This window comes from Octopus bimaculoides, chromosome 1, assembly GCF_046866305.1.
Source record: "Octopus bimaculoides isolate indiv1 chromosome 1, ASM4686630v1, whole genome shotgun sequence".
In the NCBI taxonomy this organism is placed as follows: Eukaryota; Metazoa; Mollusca; class Cephalopoda; order Octopoda; family Octopodidae; genus Octopus; species Octopus bimaculoides.
The window spans coordinates 96,802,719-96,829,971 of NC_142928.1; the positions used below are offsets into that span (position 1 = coordinate 96,802,719).

A 27,253-nucleotide genomic window follows, 5' to 3' on the forward strand; every position below is an offset into this window, starting at 1 on the left:
AAGTTCAAATCTTGCCAAAGTTAATTTTGCTCGTTATCCATCTGGGGGTGGGGTCTATAAAATAAGTACAATTTATTTATAAAATAAGTACAATTTATAAAATAAATATAATTTATTCTCAAATTATATGGTAAGAGAAGATTAAGATGACTGTTATTTGTGACCATGTACCAAAGTTATAAATTATTTTTTGCTATTATTTTGATCCAGAGTCATAAATGTCCATGGGAGAATGATGCACCCTTTCCTTTCCTATACTTCATGTTGATGAAATAACTGTAAATAATTGGTTTAGTACTTAAAAGAAAATCATTATTGATACTTGAAGTATTAGATATTAAAGTTTGATGCTTCTTAGCACGTCTAGTCTGTGTCTGATGTTTGTTGCTTGTTGGAAACACATGTCACTTATAATTACTTGGGAAACATTAACATGTAAAAATATCTTGTTTCTCTTAAGGCAGAAAAAGTTTGTGACACAAGGGAGATAACTTAAAAATAAACCTGCCAAGTTTGAAAATTTCTAGCTGATGATGTTGGGCATAATCAGTAAAATGTTTTTCATATTAGTTATCAAATTACACTGTAAAATTTTTTATTTTACTGTAAAATTTTTAATACTACACACGAGACTGAAGATATCAGCAGCTTACGAGTTGTAAAATCTACTCAATACAGGTCAAAGAATTTAAAACTGGTTTAGTGACATTAAAAGTGAAGAAACATCATGGTGTTCTCATTGATACTTTCAAAATTCTTAAGGAATAAAAGGTTGAAGATTTTAGAAATTATTTAAATTTATATAATGTATCGAGCTGAGGAAATTGTGTGACACAATGTTATTAGTTGTATCAGTCCATATTACTGAGCTGGATTTCAATTAACAACCATTATTTCTTAACTAATGGTAGAAATGCTCTAATCTTCTGTGTATTATTAGTTTAGAAATAAAAGTTCCTAGTTCAAATTCAGTTCAGTGCATTGTAGCCACCGGGAAGCAACATATACCTGACTTTGATTGGTTATTGAACCATTGGAATGTAATCAAGATACATTTTAAAATGCTTCATCTCTAAAAATGAAGCTAATAGCTCAAAAAATTATAATTGTATTAAGGTGGATGAAAACTATTCATGCTAACTGAATGAACTATCATGCACACCAATAGTTAAGGTTTCCATAATTATGTAAATTCTGAAGAGTGCATGGAACATACCTGTAAAGAACATGACGATATAAATGATCAACAATAAAAAGAGGTTTGTTACACACCTGGAATGTTCTCTGTAATATCCCAATAGGGAAAGTTCCTATGGGTTCAGTTGTTAACCACAAACGGAAATCAGGATGAGGCTTAGTTAGTTTTTCAAGTTGTTTTTCTAATTTGAGTAGCCAATGCACCAGAAGGTGGCAATTCTGAAGCATAAGCCATTGACCTCTAGCAATAGCAGTCTCTAAATATTGAAGAGCAATTTTCTCCTGGCCTTGTCCCATTGACAAAAATTTGATCTTGTTGCTTGCAAATTCTATTCTTTCAGCAAGTTTCATCAGATCACTGGCTGGATCAGAACCTGGACTGAGGATAAATACCACTGGTGACATTGGAGAATTTTGTTCATAAATAGAATCAAAACTGAGAATGGGTGGTGTGACATATTTCTCTCCCATTACCTCAGTAACATATAATGTAATGGCACGGTAGATTCGATCAACTCGGAAACATCGTAACAACATTAATTTTTGAAAAGGACTCAGTGAATGATCATAAGGTGCTGGGAATACAATTGACTCAGGAGAATCATGGTCAAACCACTGCAAGAAAAAGAAAGAGAAATAGAATGACACACACCACGACAATTATAATTACCTTAACATTGGAAAAGTGAGAAATAAAATGAAAAAAAAAACTGGGACAATAAACTAAATTAAGTACTCTATGATTGAAACACTGCACATTACTAATTAGTATTGAATAATAGGGTACAGTGTGATCCAAGATCAGATCATAACTTGGCATATCCTATATCTTGGAACTTTAGGTCACACTCAACATTGGACTGATAATTTCCATGCAAAGTATCTAATCAGGCCAGGTTTAGTGGAGTAACACTCAAAAGTGATTTTGGCTCACTAACAGATCATGATTGATGGTTCACATCTCATCATCTGAATTTCATTATGTTTATGATCAAGAAGCTTAATTCTAAAGTCACTGTAATTGTAAATAAGAATTACAAGTACCACAAAAAAAAGCATATTCTATAGCAGTGAGCAGTAGTAGATACTCACTGCTACAAAGCAACTTCTGTACTATAAAATTGATGAATGTTTTATTCTCTACTCCTTGCCATTGCTGTCATTGTTGAGGACCTGTTGACAGCAATGCTGCTAACTGTAGCTGAGTGAGTTTTGGATACATCATCATCATCATCATCATCATCATCGTTTAATGTCCGCTTTCCATGCTAGCATGGGTTGGACAATTTGACTGAGGACTGGTGAAACCAGATGGTAACACCAGGCTCCAATCTAATTTGGCAGAGTTTCTACAGCTGGATGCCCTTCCTAACGCCAACCACTCAGAGAGTGTAGTGGGTGCTTTTACGTGTCACCCGCACGAAGGCCAGTCAGGCGGTACTGGCAACGGCCACGTTCAAAATGGTGTCTTTTATGTGCCACCCGCACAAGAGCCAGTCCAGGGGCACTGGCAATGACCTCACTCGAAAATCCTACGAAGGCCAGTCAGGCGGTACAGGCAACGGCCACACTCAAAATAGTGCATCTTATGTGCCACCCGCACAAGAGCCAGTCCAGGGGCACTGGCAACGATCTCACTTGGCTTGCTGAGTCTTCTCACGCACAGCACATTTCCAAAGGTCTCGGTCAGTAGTCATCGCCTCGGTGAGGCCCAATGTTCGGAGGTCTTACCTCACCACCTCAGCCCAAGTCAAGCACAGATACACACATGTGCATGCACACACACACACAAACACATATATAAAGACATACATGCACGCATGTGCGTGCATACACACACACACACACATACATACATACATACATACATACATACACACATGCATATGGTACATAAGTAAAAAATCTGTGCATGAGATGGAATAGATCCAAATTATCAACAACTTTTCTTGTGATCATGATTTGGGAAGACATACGGAAGTATGCTAAAGATCGGACATCATATTTTGTGGGCAAGATATGTAAAATAAAGTTTATTATCAACAACACAAACACTTCGAAATTTAATAGCTTTCAATATGATACCTGTTAAACAGAAAGTATTTTTATTTAATGAAAATTTAATAAAATCTAATTATAAGTAAGTGAAATTATGTTAATATAACTAAATTGAAAACCTTTTTCCCCTGGCCATATCAGCAATTCTGAAAACTTTTGGGTACGAATTTTACACAAGTAGGAGATTTTTTTTTTTCAACAAGTTTTATCCTGAAAATCATGTGCCTAAATTACACAGGTGCACAAATTACATGGGTTTTTACGGTATATAAATATATATATATATATATATATATATATATATATATATAGACAGACAGACAGATAGATATACATGTATATTTATATATATATATTACATGGCTATATGAACATCAACATGATCTATAGATGATATAGGAATTATGACTAACTATTGCTTACATAGTATAAAGCTTAACAATTTCAGAGGTTGACAAGTAAATTCCCAGGAAATTATTGTAGAAACAAATATAAAGGGAAGCAACTCCAAGAGTAAATCAAGTGTATCACTAATTTCACTCTCTGAAAAGTTATCCCTATATTTCAAGTAAAACAGTAGAAATTTCATCAACAAGTTTGCTACTGTAAGGTAAAATATTCCATAATCAGCTTTAAATCTTGATTCTAGCTTTTGCACAGAGTTTATATTGCTTACTCCTGGAAAAGAATTAACATCACAACACATCTTCCTCTTCCTTATAAATTTTATTTATCATTTCTACCCATAAAAGTCGACAGAGTACCACTCTAATATATCCTTTTTGTGATTAAGAAATCATACCAAGCTTTGTTCAGAAATGTACAGTGGCAGGGCTGGTAGAGCAGTGATGGATTAAATATCTTACACTATGTATTTAATCAATTTCAATTCTTTCTAGGGGCAACTTTGCTTTTCATTCTTCCATGGTAAATAAAATAGCTATACTTATACTAATATACTTATGTTAAATTAACTTTTTCCTAACCTTAAAATTCCCAGCTTTTGTGCTAATGTTAGAAATCAATAATAAAAATGGCAAATATAAGTGAAGAAACTTTAAAAATCTGCTGCCAATGCCGCTGCCACTGCTGCTGCTACTGCTGCTGTTATTGTTGTTGTTGTTGTTGTTTAGTCCATGGTCAACCCTGGCCATATATAGGCATCCAGCTGCTGAAATCATCATTAAATACAGAGTTTCCTAACCTTCCTCTGAAACCTTATTCTCATAATAGTTTTATAAAATACATAAAAAGAATACATAAGACAAAAGTTCTATAATCTGGTCTGACTAAACTTACAGATTGCCAAACTGTCTCCTCACTCTCAATATTATCAAGAAGCTCCCCGAATTTTTCTGGAAATTCTTCAGAAAGTTGAACACAGTCTTCCCATCCTTCATTGATGATCCATGGAAAAGGTTTCTTTCTGGCACTTTTCTCCAAAGCAATGTTTCCCTTTAAAAAAAACAGATCAGTTATAGTATCTGGTAACATCATCATTGTTGTCAGCATCAGCTTAGTTGATAGTAACTACATCAGTAATTAGAAAGAGTTTAGCAAATGTCATTGGATCAAAACTGTAGAATGAAGGTTTTTAACTGTTTTATATCTATGGACCCCTTTGATTACTATTTTACTCTGGAGGACCCTATCCTCACAGCCATTCGATGTTTAAAAACTAGTTTTATAGAAACTTCTTTCAAAATTTCTATTTTGTTTTTCATACATTAACTTGTGTATGTTGAAGTATGTAGAATGTTAGAGAAAGAAACCTAGCTGTTTCTTGCAATACATACAGCAAAAGTAAAATTTTTTCAGGGGCCCTTAAAATTCTATTTTGGATCCCCAATTTACTATTCTGTTTGTGGAATCCCAAAAATCTTATTTGAAGCCTCAGGGGACATATGGACTCCAGTTCAGAACGATTGCAGTAGAATTTTGGAGTGAAGAGATAAAGAGTATTCAGAAAGTCAATGGGTGAGTCAGGGATATGAGCTAGCAAGTTTGAAAAAGTTCTAGATGATAAGTATTTTGGGTTCTGTATCTGCAATATCAGTTTGAGTTGAGAGAGAAAGAGATCAGATGAACCAAATAACATGAAGTCACCAAATAACATGATTGGGGAGAAGCAATGATTTCAGAATGGAGAAAGTTGAGAGAAAACAAGTAAGGAAGAATTGAGTGCAGTTGTAATTAAAGATATTACAATATAATGATACTTGAATACGATATAAAAGTCTTACTTTAAGAAAAAATTCTAACTCTTCTTGATGGATTTTTGATAGATCCTGCTCCAGTTTGATGGTAATTTGGAAGGCAAAGAGTAACTTGTGCTTCTCAAAGATTCCTAAAGTAATTCAACAAAAAATATTGAATGTATTAAATAAAAAATATTGAATATAGAAATACAAGTACTAAAGAAATTGTAAAAGCGGAAAAGACATTTTTGAAATACCAACTGAGTTTGTTATTATTTAATAAAATATATCATTTTTATACTTTTATCTTGATTATGGTAATTATTATTAAGAACCAGTTCAAATTAAACCTAATTTTGGAGGTGAAGTCCTGTTTTTATCCATTCCTATTTTAAACAGGATTTACATGCACTAAACATCATTGTCATCAACATATTACAACCATTTTTTAATGCAGGCATGGGTTAGATAGGTCTTCTATGACACAGTGTCTTACTACTTGTTGCAATCAGCTGTCGTTTCATTCATCTCCAACATCTTCAAATCACACTTCACTACTTCTACCTACAGCTTTTTGAATTTTCCTCCTTCAACAGGCTCCTTTTATTTGGTTTGCTTAGTAGTTCTTCACCTTACTATCTCCCTTCAAATGTACACATATCTATAAAAGTATGATCAGAGGAATCAGCTGTATCTGATTCCTTTAATACCCATTTCTTTACTTAACTTGCATGCTGACAATAGACATCCAACTTACTATGCATGCTGACATTAGACATCCAACAGAATATACTTGCTCCATTTCTTTCTAGCCTACACACATCTATATTCACCACACTTTATGCACAAGTATCATTCAATTTGCCTTTCAATTAGAAAAGAAACCCTTTGTTACCCCCAAATGTAATAGTTACTCGAACTTTTTCCACTTTGTCCTTACACTGGCTACTATGTCTCTGCAACAATCACCTCCACTGTTGATTAAATGAGCCAGGTAACAGAAGCTATCAGGTATTACAAATAAAGATTTTGACAGTTAAATTTTATTATTTAATGAGTGTTCATCTGTCAGACACATTGATAATGATTATGACGGTGATGTATTTAATTAGTAAAAACAAAGAGAAATCAATAACTCCTACCTGTACATCCATAGTCATAAATATTCTGTGTTAATGTGTTCATAATGTTGTTCAGACGTTTTATCAGAACAGCATCAGGCATAGACTTTTTCAGTGAATGTTTGAACACATGTAAGTAAGCTGACAGAGAGTACTGGTACATGTTGTCTATCACAGACATTTCAGCCAGGACAAAAAATAAAATAGCACCACGTTTTGCCGCTGGCCGATAACCATCCCGTAGTTTATCAATATCTTTTGCTGTCTTCTCTCCTAAAGCAAGTTTCTCAATAACCTGAATGTAAAGATTTAAGAAGAAGAAATAAAAATATATACATATATTCTAAATTTTTATCATGTCCAAGGAATAAAGCCTTTCCTACAGCCTTACAAATTATAAAATCACAGTAACAAATTAAATTGGTACAGTCAAAATGAAATGATAAGAGAGTAAATATTTTGTGAATGGAAAAAGGACAAGAATTCTTGAAATTTATTAGGAAAAGCTTCCTGAAAAGAGAGGTGAAACAAGAAGTAATTTATATGCAATTCTGTAAAGTGACTGTTGCAACTGGGAATCAGAATTAATCAAGTAAATGGTTATCATTACAGAAATGAGTCAAGAGCTACTAACTTCTTTTTATTACAGAAACTCATGTTTTGGTAGTTAGAAGTGAGTATAGCTCATTGACTTCACCAGAATATTGCAGGAATGTACTTGATTGGTCATGGAATCATGGAATGAATCATAGTTCTGAGCAAAATATTACAAAATAACTAGCTTTAATCTCTATTTTGTGCTATCTCCAACAGTGTTCACCTAACAGTGTCCACCTTTTGAAACATAATACATTTGGAATAGTGTCTCATCATCATCATTTAATGCCCATTCTCCATGCTGGCATGGGGTGGATGGTTCAACAGGAGCTGACCAACTGGAGAGCTTCCTGGGATCCATTTCTCTGGTTTGGCATGGTTTCTATGGCTGGATGCCCTTCCTAATGCCAACCACTTTACAGAGTGTACTGGGTGCTTTTATATAGCACCAGCTCAAGCGTTTTTATAGGACACTGACATGGGCACTTCTATGTGGAACCAGTATAGGTGCTTTTACATGGTAGTGGCATGGGCACTTTCATATGGCACCAGTATGGATGCTTTTATATGACACCAGCATGGGTGCTTTTACATCACACCAGAACAAATGCTTTTATGTGGACCCAGCACCTGTGAGTCCGCAAGTGTAGGATCTCTCAGCTGAGAGAGGAACGTACAAGACGTGCCTGTATGTATAGATGGCCAAGATTTTACTTAGCTTGATGTGTCTTCTCAAGCACAGCAAACTGCCAGAAGTTTCAGTCCCTTATCGTCTCCTCTGTGAAGCCCAACATCTGAAGATCCTTTCTCACCACTTCATTTCATGTCTTCCTGGATCTACCCCTTCCACATGTTCCCACTATAATTAGAGATCAGCACTTCTTGATGCAGCTGTCCTCATCCATACACATCACATGACCATACCAGCTCAGTCAACTCTCTTGCACACAACATCTGATGCCTCATATCCCCAATTTTTCTCTCAAATCACTTACACTTGGTCATACATGCACACCAACACTACCCATACAGCAGAGCATGCTAGCTTCATTTCTTTCAAGTCTTTGCATGTCCTCAGGGGTCACAGCCCATGTCTCATGGCATGTAGCATAACTGTTCATACACAGACATCATACAATCTGTCTTTCACTCTGAGGGAGTGGCCCTGTGTTACCAACAAAGGTAGCTGCTCTCTGAACTTTGCCCAGCCCATTCTTATTCTTGCCACCATGCTTTCAGAACTACTCCCTCTATTACTAACTTAGTCACCTAAATAACTGAAACTATCTACTGCTTCTAAAGATCCCACCAGACATTTGAGGGAGTCTATTTTCTGTACATTTCAAGTGTTTAATGTACCTGCACATCTGCCACACACAAAGACTATGGCCTAGAGGACTATGATAAACAAGAGGAGACTGAGAACTGGTCCTTGGCAAACTTCTACCTGTACACTAAATTCCTTGTTATACTCATTGCTGACTTTGACTTTATTGACACCATCCCTGTGCATGGCTTGTTACAACTCTCACCAATCACTCATCTATCTCTAGCCTCTGCATTGCCCACCAAATAAGGGAGCAGGGAACCCTATCAAAGGCTTTCTTCAGGTCAACAAAAGCCAAATACAGAGGTTTATTTTGGGCTTAATACTTCTCCAGCAGTTGTCTTACCAGGAAGATAGCATAAGATTTTTTCATTCTTCACAGCAAATGAACTCAAATGAACTCTTTCTCTTAAATGGATTAATTTTTACTGATGCATACAGAGGAGGACATCTGCATAAAGAAGTGCCAATCTTTAACTGTGGAGGGAACCTGGGTAAGAGGTAGAACCAGGAAGACATGGAACAAGGTGATGAAGCATGATTTTCAAATTTTGGGTTTCACAGAGGTGATAACAAATGATTGAGACTTTTGGTGATTTGCTGTGCTTGAGAGGACTCATCAAGTCAAGTGAAATTGCTGTTGTAGCCAGTGCCAGTGACACATAAAAGGCACCCACTTCATTCTTGGAGTGGTTGGCATTAGGAAGGGTATCCAACTGTAGAAACCAAACCAAATCAGACTGGAACCTCCTAATACAGCTCTCCAGCTTATAAGTTCTAGTCAAACCATCTAACCCACATCAGCATGGGAAACAGACATGAAATAATGATGATGATGATGTAGACTACCAGTTTCCTCAGATTCTGGATTTTACCATATCATACAGTTTAACTTAAGACCAAGTTGCTCATTCAATCGTTATTTTATTGTATTAGTTACAGTGTGGCAATCAAAGATTATTGTTTAGAGGATTTAATTAGAAATAGATAAAATAGGTAAGTGTAAGTTAACAGTGATACTTCAAGAATTGCAAGAAAGAGTATATGACATAGTTGTTGACAGAAATAAACCTAACCAGCAACAGCACAAGGGGGTGCTGAAAAGTTCCTGACTTTAAGGGTATTGCAGAAGGCTTGATTGGAGGTCCAACCTTCCGAGTTCTTTTATAGGACTTAGAAAAACTGAAGGACAGCTGCAATAAGTGTGTAAATCTGAAATGGGAATATGTTGAATAAAATCATAATTAATTGATCCTCCTGTATTTCTTTTACACAAAACCAGGAACTTTCAGCACTCTCTCGTATACAAGTTTGATGGAAAAGGGTTAACCCTTTTAATACCAATCTGCCTGAAACCACCTTTGGCTCTATAATACAAATTTCCTGTTTTAAAGAGATCTAAAATTAAATTCCATCAAAATCTCATGTAAGTTTATATTCTAAACACTGATTTAATAAAGACAAAGTTATTTTACTAAAGTGTTCATTATTTTCAAAATTAACAGTAATAAAGGAAATGTATTTCAACAGAAATATAGTAACAAAAAGGTTAAAACATTATTGATAATAATCACTGACCTCTGTTGCTTTAGTTTTCGTTTCCTCTAATGTAGACACCAGTTCAACATTGTCCAACATGTTGCCTTGAGATGTTGCCAATTCTCTTAGCAAGGAATCTTCCAGATCTTTCAGTAATCGTTTGTTTTCACTGTTAACATAAAGCAAATCTATAGTTAACTAATCAAACTTTTAATTAGCAAGTTTTTGTTATTTTTCCAGTCCTGAACCATGTAAGTTTGAACAATCTGACTTTCTTAATAATAAACAAATGAGAAGCAAGTCTGTCTCTGAGTAGGACACTGGTTTTTCACAAATTAAAATGAATACTCACCTTGTTACCTGAATAAGTCTTTCTCTCTGCTCTTCCAGTTCTTTCCTTTCAAATTTGACAATCACACTTAACAACTGATCTTCCAGCCCCTGAGGAATAGCAGGTTTTAAAGAAGCCATGAGAAATATCAGTGTTAGTAAAGTATCTTATATAATGGATTGGCTCACTACAGAAATAAAAATGTAATATTTTGGTTCCAGCTTGTAAAGGTCACAAATGTAATTGATATTTTTGCTATGAAATGTAACTATCAATCACTTAAAAATTCCTAAAATACTCACTTTTGTTTTAAATTTAACTGTTTCTTATTTATTTTGTCAGTGCAAGTATTAGTTAGATATTTGAATATTTGGAACTTAAGATATTTTCCATCCCTTAAACCAGAGATATCAAACGTACAGCCCACAGCAATGTTTATCACTGCAATCAGTTCAATTTTTTTCTTTTTTTAATTATTAAGATTTTTTTTTTAATTTTAAAATATTCTCTAAAATATATATCACTAGCTTGAATTCAGAATCAGAAACTGACTTGAGTTAAGATTGAAAAAAAAAACCATACAAAACCATATACTAAAAGATGTATCAACTTGCACTTCACTTTATCCAGCATTTATTAAACACTGGACCAAATGAAAATTTTGAGGTTTTGTATAGTTTTCCTTTGGTGTAAGGTATGTGTGTCTGTGTATGGCTATTAATTGCATACATCAGTGTATGACTTTCATTTGCTATTGAATATGCATGTTAGTGTATAATTGATATTTGCAAGTTTATTACCAAACACTGGTCTTAGAACTGCATGCATTCATTTGGACAATTCCTGCCTCAGTTTCCACTCTAAGGACTTTTATTTAATAAGACTGTATTACCATCATCGTCACTGTTTAATGTCTAACTTCCATGCATGCATGGGTAGGATGGTTGACAGGAGCCAGCCATGTAGAAGACTACGCAGGATACTGTGTCTGTTTTGGCAGGGCTTTTTTACAGCTAGATGCCCTTCCTAATACCAAACACTCTTTCTTTTATTCTTTAACATGTTTCAGTTATTTGACTGCAGCCATGCTGGAACACCGCTTTAAAGGGTTTTTAGTAAAATAAATCAACACCAGGACTAATTCTTTGTAAGCCTAGTACTTATTCAATCAATTTCTTTTGTCAAACTTGCTTAGTTATACTTATATAAATGTGTGTGTGTGTGTGTGTGTGTGTGTGTGTGTGTGTGTACCATGTGCATAACTTTGCACCACACAAACTTTGCTAATGATTCCTATTCTTTCTTTTCTTTATTATTAATAAAGCTATAATGTTTATTAACTCCTTTATCCGTTTACTTTGGCCTATGTTGTGAATAGGGCTTTTAGGAATAATTCTCCCTATCCAGCCTGTGAGTTCTTGTTTAGGCATCAATCCAGCCCACAAAAGTAAACAAATCTGACACTTCTGCCAAAGACAAACTATAGAGCCTTTGAAGTAAAGGTGGTCTCCATTTTCCAGCAGGGTGTTAGATGTAGTTGAAGTAATATGCCTATCTGAAAAACATAACGCAATGATTGTTGGGCAACTGAAGCTTCTCCATCAAAGAGGACAAATCTTCCTAGGACATATGGCCACAATGCTGGTAAGGCAAGAGAGAAACATGGTATATTTCATAGAAATGAGAAATTTTATACTATTTAATAAAAGGAGAGACACAGAACTGAAACATTACCAAGCTATTTATTATTTGAGATAATGGTTTTAAAGAGCAAAACATACCTTCAAAGTAACAGTATAGTTGATAACCATTGATTTGCTAAACACATCTGGTGAGTATTTAGGGTTTGCCAATTTAGTGTTCAAATATAAGCGGAAGTTTGCATCATAATCAACCTCTTTATCACCAAGTACAATAAATTCTCGACCTTGGTCTCCTGGAAATATTAAGCATTACTTTTAACAAGAATTCATTGTTACTTATTCCAATGTATTAAAATCTATGAAGGAAAATATTTCAGAGATTGATGTTAGATGAACTGTCAAGCTAATGTGAAGAAAACTTTTGCAGCAAAATCAGTTTGAAAATGTTTTCAATTTCTGGGAATTGAGTAATAATTCATAATATATATATACATTTTACTGGATTTATTGAACTTTGAATTTAACTAAAATGTAAGACTATCAAAAGTATTGAACATTTTCTTCTTCCTGTTTTTTTCCTTACACTTTCTTTCTCTCTGTTCCCTTTTGCTTATCTTTGCTTTCTTTGTTCTGATGATGTCTATCAATTGCAATGAGGTAAATACATCTTTACTCCAGCTGTAAACTTACTCTATCATACTCCCATCTTACTTAATTAATTAAATAATGGCTTTATAACACCAAAGATCCACTTCTCATTGTTATTTATTTCTCCATTTTCTTATCTTCTATATATACATTAAACTATGGTTTACCTTTAAATTAGCCACTACCGTATACTGTATAACAAAGACCATACATACTGAAGTAATTACCAGGAGTGCCTCTAGATACATCTATCCCTTAGATGGTTTTTATACATCTAACTTATATCTTATATATATATATATATATATATATATATATATATATATATATATATATATATATATATACATATACAGGTGAGCAAATGAGAGAAAGTGGCATTCAACACATTCAGTAGGAGATATATATATTTTAATAACAATTTGACTCAGCACATTTGCTATGTGACTACAAGGCTTTTGGTCAAGCTGAGGTGGACAGTTATCTATAATATAAATTGAACATGGCCAACCATTGTATTCTTTCTTGTCTTGAGGTTCACAGCCAAACGGCTGGGTGGATTCGCGTGAAAAATGGCACACATGTGGAGACAGGTGCATAAATTGGAACGTGCTTTGTATTTTTTCCTAGCACCCCATAGTTACCGAGAAAATCGATTAAAACAACCTGCATGCATGCATATATGTGAGTGTGTGTCATTGAAGCCATTCATACATACATACATAATCAGTCTCTCTATCTCTCTCTCTCTCTCGGTTTTTCTGTCAATCACTCACACATTAACTTACTACAAAAACTGAATGAAAAAATTTCGGTTATCTCTCTCTCTCTCTCTCTTTCTTTCTCTCTTTCTCATATTCACACACCATCAACATTACTCTCTCTGCCTCGCACACCCCATCAAACATACACACACACACACACACACACACACAGATATATGCACACACATCAATTCTTCCGTCTCACGCCAACTTCAAAAGAAGTTCAGTCATAAAACTGTCCATGTCTCTTTTCATTTGACGCCCACTTCAAAAGATCCCCTTTCCCCAAAACACATATTAAAAAATATTTTCACTTGTCCGGCCATTGATCGAGAGATAAAAGACAAACCACCTCCTGCTGACTGCAAAACTCCTGCCAAATTAGCCGCAAAAAAAAACACACACACATCTATTTCATGTCTTTCACTTTCTCTATGATTATACACACATCCAATAGCTCCCACATACATTTTCGTCTTCAACAGGTATGTATCTATTCTATAATATAAATTGTTTTCCTATAAGCGTATAACAATTACTTATTCCATACTTCTTCACTTAGATTTTATCTTCACTTTTCTTAAATTGGATACGTCTGTTATTAATTCTTACATACAATTTCCCCATTAATTCTTACAGCTTCATTTTCTGTTCAAGCAATTCTTAACATCAACTTCTTAATGCCTCTTCTACTTTTTCCTAGCCCCCATACTTACCGAGAACATCGATTAAAACATTTTCCAATGCAATTCCCCTTTCTTCTGCCATTAACACAACCAGTTGCTCACACACCTTACAGTTTCTCATTCAAACTACATAATATGCAGAATTGTCACATTAATTCAGTAGGGTGTTTTGAGGGAGATTTGGCTGCTATTTCTACCAGGTCTACCTACCATGTAGAGGTCTGAATTTAATTTTCATTCACAGATTTGCATTTCAAACATTTAACATAATCTTTTCCATAAATCAACTATCGTAAAAATTTTCTACCATGACCTCACATTTTCTATGTATGTGTGTGTACCTTAAAAGACGTGATTAGACAGAGGTCCAATAGAATAGTTCTCAGTAACAGACTACTACATATTCTTTCTTCACAACTCCTGAAGCTGTTTCCTGTAAAGATACTTTGGAAAGACTTCTGCCTTTCCCCCCACCTCATTTTCTCACAAATTTCTTTATTTCAAAAATTTTTTCTGCCAAAAATTTCTATAGGATAAGTAGTGACACACATGCACAGCTCCTTATTAACAAGCATCACACAAACATACAGGAGGGCCACCTCCCACACATATGATTATATTAACCAGGAGGCCAGAGATATAGCTATTAAACTAGGTATAGAAGATAGGATAGAGACTCTGGTGAAAAGAAAGGCCTTCATAATAATCAAAGATCATAAGCCTAACTTTGCCTCTAACCTCAACTGCAGGCTGATATACCTGGCAAAGTCTGAGATCAGCCAGGTAAGCAAGCAGCTCATCAGGAAGATCTGTAACAGCATCAGAAATGCATCAGACCTTGCCCTATGGCACAACACCAATGAGGTCATTATTTGGTTCATTGTGGTTCATTATTAATTTATTAGTCTTATTTTATCAACTACTAAATCTAAGGCTAGAGGACAGTGTCTGTTTAGAATGGAGTGCATGAATGAGTTGACAATTTATAGTTGGGTATAGTTATAGATATTGACAGGATTTTAGGATTTGTACAAGTAACTGTCTCTAAAGGAGGCTGGGTAGGGGAAGACTCCAAATCAAGATATTAATTGCCAGTTAAAGGGGCAAGACACTAATAAAACCTATGATGTTAATACAGAGGAAATTATCATGGGGTACTATGGATGATTGTATCTATATTTATATGTATATGAAATAACAGTCCACTCTGGTGGCAAAAATGGATAGTACCTGTATTTCAAAGGGCCAGCCTTGTCACACTCTGTCACGCTGAATCTCCCTGAGAACTATGTTAAGGGTACATGTGTCTGTGGAGTGCTCAGCCACATGCACGTTAATTTCACAAGCAAGCTGTTCCATTGATCTTATCAGCTGGGACCCTCGTTGTCGTACCGATGTAATACTCCTTTACATATATATATATATATATATATATATAAGCAATGTTAATTCTCTAAATGAAGTATTAACAGTAACTGCACGATAAAGTGTAGTATATTGCCACTTAAGTGTGTCGATAAGCCAGCTGGAGGAGATGTCCTCCTGGGGCTAAAAGCAACAGTAACATCCACCCCTAGGGGTCAGCCACACTTAAGTGGCAATATACTACACTTTATCGTGCAGTTACTGTTAATACTTCATTTAGAGAATTAACATTGCTTGTTTTCACCTTTTCGATATCAGTGAAGAATTTCACTGGAAAAGTAGATATAAGATTGCCAGGTTTTTGTTTCTCTCACCAAGGTCAGTGGCTGTCGAACGTCGACGAAGGGAAATAACCCTGAAATCCGGATCCGTTCGTGCTACAGATCATGGTGAGAGGGATAACTTCCCTTGGCAAACAGGACACAGTTGTGTGTCGATAAGCCAGCTGGAGGAGATATATATATATATATATCATCATCATCATCATATATATATCATCACTGATTAATGTCCATTTTCCATGCTGGTATGGATTGGACAGTTTTATTGAGGTCTGGAGAGCCAGTGGCTACACCAAGCTCCAATCCAGTTGTCTGGAGGTTGTGGTTGAAGCCAATAGCGATTTTATTGATTCAATTTACTCTTTAGTATTTCAAGATATTTTTATGTAATTTTGGTAAATATATCCGTTAAAATGAGATGTCAGCGTTATTTTCATTTTGGCATAATTTAGATGATAATTTATTCACCACACCCTGTATCAACATCAAAATAAAAATCAAATGGAAATTGTAGTTGTAATACCCATACCAGTGGCACGTAAAAAGCACCAACCAATCGTGGCCGCTGCCAGCCTCTTCTGGCCCCTGTGCCAGTGGAACATAAAAAGCACCCACTACACTCATGGAGCGGTTGGCGTTAGGAAGGGCAGCCAGCTGTAGAAACACTACCAGATCAGACTGAAGCCTGGTGCAGCCGGTTGGCTTCCCAGACCCCGGTTGAACCATCCAACTCATGCTAGCATGGATGTTAAACGATGATGATGATGATGATGACACACATGTATACACACACATATATATATGTGTATATGTATATGTATGTGTATATATATATACATATATATATATATATATATATATATATATATATATATATATATATATATATATATATATATACACACACACATATATACATATATATACATGTATATATATATTTTACTATTTTACTATTTTACTTGTTTCAGTCTTTTGACTGTGGCCATGCTGGAGCACCACCTTTAGTCGAGCAAATCGACCCCAGGACTTATTCTTTAGAAGCCTAGTACTTATTCTATCGGTCTCTTTTGCCGAACCGCTAAGTTACGGGGACATAAACACACCAGCATCGGTTGTCAAGCGATGTTGGGGGGGAAAAGACAGACACACAAACACACACACACATACATATATATATACATACATACGACGGGCTTCTTTCAGTTTCCGTCTACCAAATCCACTCACAAGGCTTTGGTCGGCCCGAGGCTATAGTAGAAGACACTTGCCCAAGATGCCACGCAGTGAGACTGAACCCGGGACCATGTGGTTGGTAAGCAAGCTACTTACCACACAGCCACTCCTACGCCTATATATATATATAAAGATGTATAATTCTGCATATATTAAGATTTGATTTTATGTATTGTTATATAAAAAATCAGTCAAACATTAAATTGAAAAATTACTCAATACCTTCCAGTATTGTATTTTTATAAAGAAAAGTTGACATTTACTTCAGTTTCAGCTATGTAGCTTTCATCATATCCATATATATATATATATGTGTGTGTGTGTGTGTGTGTGTGTGTGTGTGTATTTATAGATTTATACCAAAATTTGGCAAAAATATTGTATTTGTTATCAAATGTAGCAAAATACTAACAAGTGATTTTTTGTATTTATATCGATTAAAATAAGAGCTGAAATCTGATCCATTGTAAAGACTTTATTATGACCTATGATCATTTCGATGCAATTGCATCGAAATGATCATAGGTCATAATAAAGTCTTTACAATGGATCTGCATCGAAATGATCATAGGTCATAATAAAGTCTTTACAATAGATCTGCATCGAAATGATCATAGGTCATAATAAAGTCTTTACAATGGATCTGCATCGAAATGATCATAGGTCATAATAAAGTCTTTACAATGGATCTGCATCGAAATGATCATAGGTCATAATAAAGTCTTTACAATGGATCTGCATCGAAATGATCATAGGTCATAATAAAGTCTTTACAATAGATCTGCATCGAAATGATCATAGGTCATAATAAAGTCTTTACAATGGATCTGCATCGAAATGATCATAGGTCATAATAAAGTCTTTACAATGGATCTGCATCGAAATGATCATAGGTCATAATAAAGTCTTTACAATGGATCTGCATCGAAATGATCATAGGTCATAATAAAGTCTTTACAATAGATCTGCATCGAAATGATCATAGGTCATAATAAAGTCTTTACAATGGATCAGATTTCATCTCTTATTTAAATCGATATATATATATATATATATATATATATATATATATATATACACATATACGTGTGTGTCTGTGTGCGCACGCATGTGTGTTTGTGTGTGTGTATTAAAATTACTTGCTGTCCTAGACCTCTTTCCAGTTATACAACACATGCACTGAAGTGAAACAACATTACATATGCCTTCATAGGAGAGAGTCCAGACTGACTGCTGCATTTAATATTCTCTTACCAGTCTATATTTCTTTGTACATTAGAATACATGAAGTGAATATATCCAGGTGACCAAAGCATAACAGACAACTATTCACAGAACAATACAACCATTTACAGAACAATACAACCATTTACATATTTATGTAACCATTTGAAATAAATACTTACCCAGTGTGTTAATATATAGTGTAATGTGTTGTATATCTAAAATAAAAACATTCCAAAGTGCCAAACTTCAAACTGTGACAACATAATGCAATACCATTCCTGGGAAAAGCTGGTGACACAAACAGTATAGCGGTGCATTGTGATGGTGTGAAAATCCATGATTTGGACATTTTACATGTTCTAGGCTGACCAACACAGTTCACTGAACATAAATTAAAAGTTTTACCCTTTTTTTTTTTTTTCTTTTTTGGTTTAGGGAGAAGTCTCCTGCCAGACTTCTTGTTGGGTATTGTAGAAGCTGGTTTTGGTTTAGCAGCTATCTCATTAGCCTCCTCCTCCTCCTCCTCCTCATTGGCTTTCGAAGGTTGTCGCACTTGAACAATAATCATCAGACACATTAAACTAAAGTGTGCAGTGAGAAGATATTGCTGCTGCATATGAGGAAATAGTTTATGAACAATAGTGCATGTGTGTATGTGTATGTGTGCCTATCTGTGTGTACGTGAGTGTAACTGTGTGTGTGTGTAATGCATATAAATGTGTGTGTGCATCTTTTGTTGATATATTTTAACAAAAATATGTAACTACTGGTGAGAAGAGAAAACAATGAACCATTTAAAAATAACCGTGTGTGATATCTGCTCCACCTGAGCAGACAATCCCTTATCTGATATCAGCTCCACCCGCACAGACAATCCCTTATCACTCTCACTTTTAGAAATGAAGTGAACCTATGATGCTTTGGTTCACCAAATGCAATTAAAATAAATTAGAAATAAGTCATTATCATTTTAATGTCCACTTTTTCATGTTTGTATAGGTAAGATAAAGTTCAATGAGGCAGATTTTTCAAACTTCAACTATGATCTTCTATGACAAATTGAATCAAAACCAATATGAAAACTGGGTGTGATTCAATCAACTTAGTTTCTAACAATAGACATATCTGAATGTTTCCTAAGGAATTAGAACTTGCGATATGTGAATAAAAGTAAACTGCTATGTTATGCAATTGAACAACTTCAAAAAACACTCCATTTTTATTTCATCCTTTGTTCTTTAGTCTGGGGGCCACCTGTGAGAATTATTATCATCAATCATTTGTAAGACCCAAGAGATATAATCTATCGACTGTTTAAGCTACATTAAAGTTGTATTACCATCAGATGTGGATATAACATGCATACAGTTAAATATCTTAACGGACACATAACAGGGTAGTATAGCAGACAATGATTAACAAAAGTTTAGCTGTCGTTTTTGCAGGTTTTAATGCTGAATACAGGACACGGTGCTTATTTTTGTTACAAATAGATGAAAATGTCTGTCTTATTGGTACAAATATAAAGTATATTGCAAGATTTAAACTGATGGCCTTTCATTTGATATTTCCACAGTGAAAATGTTTTTATTGATAGCCTTATAAAGGAGGAGTTTATGCCTGTTTCTTATACATCAAACAATGAAGATAAACCTTTTCTTTAGTTGGAACACATTTCTATTCTAAGTCAACAGTCATCTTAAAATCCATCTTGGAGCATTCAAGCTTAACTTTAAAAGAGAGTCAAATTAAGCATCCTGCCTTTCAATAGCTTCCCCTCTCTTATTGTCTATGGATCTCAGAGGTATGATTGGCCAAATTGACTTAGACATGAATTGAACCATGGAACTATAGGCTCTAAATTTTCTGCCAATATCACTGACAAAATTATCATCTCTGAGTAAACCCAATTATACAAAAAGTATTTCTGATTTGACACAAGTGAATCAACAAGGATATGAATATAGGATATTGTCTGTAATATCAATATTGCAAAAGAAAACAGTGTTATTATAATATTTCAAATTTTGGCACAAGACCAGCAATTTCAGGGGAGAGTATAAGTTGATTACATCAACTCTAATGCTCAACTGGAACTTATTTTATTGCCCCTGAAAGGATAAAAAGCAAAGCCAACCTTGGCAGAATTTGGATTCAGAACTTAATGACAAGCATAATGTTGCTAAGCATTTTGCCTGGTGTGCTAACGATTCTCCCAGTTTGCCACCTTAGTGGTAATATAATATTGAGGTTTTTAAAATTATTTAACTAACCTTTGATGTTTTTCTCAAGCACATTATTAATGACAGGGTCAATATATTCATCAACATCTTGGAAAAGGAAAGGAAAACCATATTTGATAGCCATTTCTAACTGCTTCAGGAAATCTGAATCATTGAAAGTGCACACCTGATGGAGGATAATATAGTAATGCAGTGAGTACAACTTTGAAAACAGGTGGAAATGAAACAATTAGATAAATTATTAAAAAACAAGTGATGATATATGAAATGGAATTATTATTGTGTGTTTTTTTTTTTCTGTTAGAGTAAATTATATTAACAATTAAATATAACATTGAACTTAACCATAAAATTTAAGTCCAATAGAAACTCTTACTTTGAGGTTTTTCCCTTCTTCCTTTTTCTTGATCCAGTTAAGGGCCTGCTGCTGTGGGTCAATACATAATGGGAAACGACTCGACCGTGTTGTTAATATACCATTCTGAATGGATAGTTCATCTGGTGGAAGGCCTTCTGATGTCCAACTGGCCAAAAGAAAACATGTCTGGTAAACACACTTCTCATAAACTTTCCCATTGCTTACTATCTTCATCATTGCAATCATTTTAGTGACTAGTGTTTGTAAAAGGACCAGTATACATTGATCAATCTCTGTCTTTTATGAGTTTACAACTAAAACTTGCAATTTTAAGAGTCAATAAAACTACCACATCCCAAAGATTTCTAGTTCCTAAGTTAGTGGGAAACTTTTATGCAGTCAACAGACAGTCAAACTGCTCAAAGCCAACCTAATCCTTTTCAATAAAATCTCTGTAAGGAGAATAACAAAAGTTCTATTAAAATGCCAGCAATAAGAGGATTGGGCAAGGTTGGAAATACTAAGAGAATGTTTTGGATGATTGGTATGATCATTTGTTTCTTAGACTTGATCATGTTCTCTTCGTTTCTTAGACTTGATCATGTTCTCTTGTAATCCCTTTTTAAATATTCATTCATATTTATGGCTCTAACGTCTAGAGTAACAACTAGATTAGTTCTTCACTAAAAGCAGGTGACCAGTAAACAGATACTTACCAGGACACCCATGTAGTGACATAGATGTCACTACATGGGTTTTTTAAAAAAAACAGTAAATAAAGATCACAGGGGAACATCTTTGAGTATATACCTGCTTTTACATGCAAGTGTTTGTCAGACAGGTCTGTAATACAATATTAGAGTAATTCAACTTCAATTTCACATTATTTCATCTGTACTCTTCAAAGTTCTAAAGCTATCTTCTGCCATCTACTTGTAAGACTTTTCACCCAGTAAACATCTACTTTAACATTTAATGTTCAAGCTAGTATAATCTTACATATATACATCCTCTAATACCTTTAAAATCACTTTTTCAAGTCACTTAATCTGTCTAGTCCATAAACAGATGATCATACTCAACTTGTTTCTTTATATTTACTTCACATCACCAACATTTACTCTTGAACTTTCACTGCATCATACAGTATCATACATCTTTTACATACTTCACAGCCCATCTTCCATACACAAACAAGCATATAATTAGTAAAGAATGTAATAGTTCAGTGAGTTTCTTTCATCTAAATCTAATCTTAGCTACTATGGAACCAATAACTTCATCTCAACACCATATATGTAATTAAGGAAGCAAATTTTATCATGTTTCCAGCAAGATATCTGAGAAATGTATAATTTTACAGCATTATTATTTATAGTACTAGCTATACCAGGGTACTGTAAGTCCTAATTTCAGACAAGACTCCCAAAGACCAATCATACTTCTAGTGTACCAATTATTTTCACTTGCTGCATTGTATTGAAGCCATTTCAGTTTGGTGTTATGTGAGACTTTGGGAAAAAACTACTTACCGACTAATTTCTACATCAGTCGTAAGAATATCTTCAAGTTTGTATGGAGTACTGAGTGGAACATTTCTTCTGATCAAATCATTCAGCCACTCCTTATAAATCAGTTCGGTGCGATATTCCCAGCTGAAGGCACCTACATAGCTGAGAAATCCAGCTGCCAGCAAGCAATCCCCCAAAAGACGAATACCTTTCTCGTTTAGCTGCTCCAAATCCTTTACCCACCTAACAAATACAAAATAAAGAAGTCATTCACAAATAAAATAAACATCAAAGGCACAGGTTTGGTTGCATCATTAAGAAGCTTGCTTCCCAATAATATGGTCTTGAGCTTAAATCTCATTGTGTGGCACCTTCTACCACAGTCCTAGTTTAACCAAAGCTTTGTGAGTATATTTAGTAGAGAGAAACTAAAAGAATCCTGTTGTGTATGTGTATATATATATATAAAAGTAAACACTTCTTTTGGTCATGAATGACCATGGGGCTGCACCTAGAAAATTACCCTCTGAGGCACAAGTCCAGGCAAAGTTGTTTATGGGAGACCAGCAGTCACTCATGTGTACCAGCCTCCCCTCTACATGCTACTGATGTTATCCAAGGCAAAGGCAAAGGCCGATACAGCGTGGCACCAGTGACATCACAACTCATTTCTACAGCTGACTGAACTGGAGCAACATGAAATAAAGAGTCTTTCTCAAGAACACAACAAGCAGTTTGATCCGGGAATCAAACTCACTGCCTCATGATTGTGAGCCCGATGCTCTAACCACTGAGCTATGTGCCTTCACACACACACACACACACATATATAAGTGCAAGCATGGCTGTTTGGCAAGAAGCTTGCTTCCCAACCACATGGTCCTGGGTTCAGTCCCACTACCACTATGTAGCACCTTGGGCAAGTATCTTCTAATATAGCTTCAGGCTGACCAAAGCCTTGTGAGTGGATTTGGTGGACAGAAACTGGAAGAAGCCTATCATATATATATATATATATATATATATATATATATATATATATATATATATATATATATATATATATATGTATGTATGTATATGTATATATATGCATATATATATTCATATGTGTCTGTGTTTGTCCCCTGCCATCATTTGACAACCAATGGTGGTGTGTTTATGTCCCCATAACTTAGCGGCTCAGCATAAAAGACCGGTAGAATAAATACTGAGGTCAGTCAGGTGGTTGACTATGATGACAGCAGTGGCAGCAGGAATGACAAAGACAACATCTCCTTCATCATCAAATGAACTAGTCAGTAGAAGTGTATGCTTGGAGAAAAATATCTTTTACACTATTTACAGCCCTGTTTATATATATTTACATTTCAGACAACAATCTAAGATAATGCAATCTTTTATAAGCATGCAAGAAACAGATACCATTGCAAAGTGGCAAAATTCTTCAACCATCATCTAAAAGGAAGGTACCACTATATTAGAAACTGTATTCACCATCACAGAAAGTGGCACTCTTATAATTTCAATCATTTTGTATCATTTAAGAAAAAAGATGTGACTGTAACATGTACTTTACCAGCTCTTTAAAATATGGATACTATGAATACTACTGTAATAGACTTTCTCCAGCATCAAAGAAACAAATGCCATGTTAAACAGACTTTACTTACTGACAAAGAAACAGATTTTGTTGTATAGTAACACAGACTTTACCTTTCATTTTCAGAACTAAGACCTGATATCAGTTTGTCTGCAGCAATAAGACGCCTTTCCATCAAATCAGCTTCTTCCTGCAATTTTTGTCGCTCATATATAGCATGTTCATAATTTTGGGCTAACTCTTTCAATTTGGCTTCAAGCGCTGCAACTTCTCGATTGATCTTTTCTAAATCTTTCTCAGCTTGATGGAAAGTTTTTTCAAGCCGAGCCAACTGTAAATAAGAACATGAGTTCACAATTAGTTTATTAAATTAAAACTAAGTTATATTACTATCTTTAGAGATAGGAAAAGAATGTTTCAAGGAACAAAAAATCTTCATATGGTTTATTTTTTTTTTTTTACATTTAGAACTATGTAGAATTTATGAAATTATCACTATTCAAATCTAAAACAACTTTGAAAACTATAAAAACAGGATTGATTTGAAGTGATCTAATTAAGACAGTCATACAGATATTAAACTAAAAGATTTTATGGTATCTTGAAAAAGACTTTATATATATGTATATATATATATATATATATATTTAGGAAAGTGTCGGGCTGCGTGTTTGAATCACGTCGGAGTCACCACTTTTAGGAAAGTGGTTATACACCATTAGGTGTACACCTGCTTTCCTATATTAAATTTGGAATAAACACAACGAAACGCGACTCTGAACTATCAACACAACAATATTTATTTATGGAGGAAAATAGGTATGGTTGCTGAGACGTTGGAATGTTGATGTGAGCTGTCCCCAGAGTTAGAATGATGGAGAGACAGCTTGACATGACCATGCTCATGGCCGGCCGACCGAGAAAGAGAATGAATTGAGTGGGAACGCCTCAGATGTTGAATTCCACGCATGCGCATGAGACTCTTCCTGTGTTCCTTCCGGAACTATTCCTTGCGCATGTGTGGATGAAAACGCAGTAATGGCGACTGTATTTTGGCGCCAAATGACGTCACTACAATGGCTCCCCCTCGAGTGTGGAAGCATGAAAATAGAAATTTTGGAGGGACGTCTGAGGCAAGATGGCCACTGAAACCAACCACAAGATGTGGCACAAACACACACAAAGAAAATCAAAGAAATGAATGTACACTTGTGAGATACATGCATGCAATGTACAAATGAAAGAAAATATATGAGTGTATGTGTCAATGAGGAATACAGAGCATTGAAAGAGTGTCTGGCTATTGACGATAAGTGTCGGAACACATAGAGATAGAGAAATACCAGTTTGTATAAGAGTTACACAAGTTGAATGTCTGTACTCAGGAAGTTGTGGTCAGTGAGCAGAGCTGTAGTTGAGCGTTGGATGCTAGTTGGGACCTGTTACCTGGTATTGAACATTTTAACTGGTCTGTTGATCGTGAGTGTGAATGCGACATATAAAAACATAATAAAAGACAGGCCGTCATATAAAGAAAAGAGTGTGTGTGAGTGATACATGTATGTGTATGTGAAATATTACAGCAGATAGAAAGAGTCAGTAACACATGAGCATTTATACCAGTTTGTTGAGTACACAATTGGAAGAGTCTGTATGTGAAGTTGAGGCTGTGTGTGGCAGGGCGATCACTAGTTGTTGTGATGTTGGGGCTTCGATGCCGGGCCGGGCTCTTGTTATACAGATGTTCGTCGCTGGCTGAATTCTCTTGTCTATTATTAATCGTGGTGAATATGAAACACCTAACAGAATTGAAGAGAGAGAGATGTGCCGCGGTGGTTTGGATTGGTGTACATAGAAATCATGTTGATGATATTGGCGAATCTTGTCGTTCGTAGTTAAAGTCGTGTTGACTATGGTGGCGAATGCTGGTGGCGATGAGGCTGGTGGCGAAGACGATGCTCGGTAGTAGTCGTAGACTCGTGTTGCTGATACGACGGCGGTAGTAATCTTGGTTGGACGAAGCTGTTGATGGAGTCGCTGGAGTTGCTGCTGCTGCTGTGTGGTGGTAATGATGTCGACAGTGGTGTTTGAAAAGGTACGCTTTTTCAGACGGTCGACAGACACAATCTCTGTACGACCATTAGCGTCGACCTTGAAGAAATTTAACCCAAGACTGCGGGTTGGGATGCGTGTAAGGCAGCCTTAAATTGCCTATGAAAACGCTCAACCATTCCATTAGAAGCGGGATGGTAGCTGTTGGCGCGTATCAGAAGAGAGAAATTGGACAGGGCGTCTATTTGAGAGGTACCGTTGAGTGGCATTGTGAAATGCTGTCATGAATGCGGAGACTGAAATGTAACTGTGCATTTTACTGCTATTTTCAGCAAGTAGAGGACGCTGTGAGCGAATGAATTGACGTCCCGTGAAACTTGTAGGAAATTGCTCAAAAAGTTGTTTGGATGAAATAACCGTGAAGTTTTTTGTGTGAAAAACCACAAAGGTCTTAGCAGTAAAGAAATCTTTGGTTATAGGCTCTAGAAGTCGTTGACAAAATGAAAACTTTAACGTAGAAAAATTTTCTTAGCTTTTCACTTGTGATGGATGAGAATGTAGAGGCAATCCTGATGTTGAACGTCGCGAAACATACGAATTCAATGGCTGTTGAAATGAGGTCCGTAGATCTTTTAGCTCGAGGTACCAATTGTAGTATTGATTTGTAGCTCAGACTTTCGGCTGCAGTTGTTCTTTTAGTCGGGTCACCAGTTATAGGAAATCTCTGGGCTGCGTTTGTTCTTGAGTCGGGTAGCTGTTCGAAATGCCGTATTTACTTATGTCAGCGGTGGTTAGTGTAGTATTATCGGTTGGTAGATCAGAATCCGTGGCTGCGGTTGTTCTTTAGTCGGGGTCACCACTTTTAGGAAAGTGGTTGAACCGAATCACGTCGGTGTCACCACTTTTAGGAAAGTGATGTGAACTTCTTGCGTTGGGCTGCGTGTTTGAATCACGTCGGAGTCACCACTTTTAGGAAAGTGGTTATACACCATTAGGTGTACACCTGCTTTCCTATATTAAATTTGGAATAAACACAACGAAACGCGACTCTGAACTATCAACACAACAATATTTATTTATGGAGGAAAATAGGTATGGTTGCTGAGACGTTGGAATGTTAATGTGAGCTGTCCCCAGAGTTGGAATGATGGAGAGACAGCTTGACCCGTCCATGCTCATGGCCGGCCGACCGAGAAAGAGAATGAATT

General features: G+C 35.5%; 1 protein-coding gene across 2 annotated transcripts in view; it reads right to left on the reverse strand.

The window, feature by feature from the left end:
• LOC106876022 (dynein axonemal heavy chain 10) overlaps window positions 1-27,253 on the reverse strand; it is a 183,667-nt gene that overhangs the window by 32,794 nt on the left and 123,620 nt on the right. For both annotated transcript variants that reach the window (XM_014924396.3, XM_052968399.2), the window contains exons 55-65: window positions 24,107-24,324; window positions 22,412-22,633; window positions 20,898-21,045; window positions 20,552-20,687; window positions 12,150-12,304; window positions 10,390-10,478; window positions 10,077-10,206; window positions 6,596-6,869; window positions 5,499-5,602; window positions 4,555-4,710; window positions 1,273-1,812 (exon numbers count right to left, since the gene is read on the reverse strand). In XM_014924396.3, coding sequence (XP_014779882.2) covers window positions 1,273-1,812; window positions 4,555-4,710; window positions 5,499-5,602; window positions 6,596-6,869; window positions 10,077-10,206; window positions 10,390-10,478; window positions 12,150-12,304; window positions 20,552-20,687; window positions 20,898-21,045; window positions 22,412-22,633; window positions 24,107-24,324 — 2,172 coding nt within the window. The remainder of the gene's footprint in view (window positions 1-1,272; window positions 1,813-4,554; window positions 4,711-5,498; window positions 5,603-6,595; window positions 6,870-10,076; window positions 10,207-10,389; window positions 10,479-12,149; window positions 12,305-20,551; window positions 20,688-20,897; window positions 21,046-22,411; window positions 22,634-24,106; window positions 24,325-27,253) is intronic.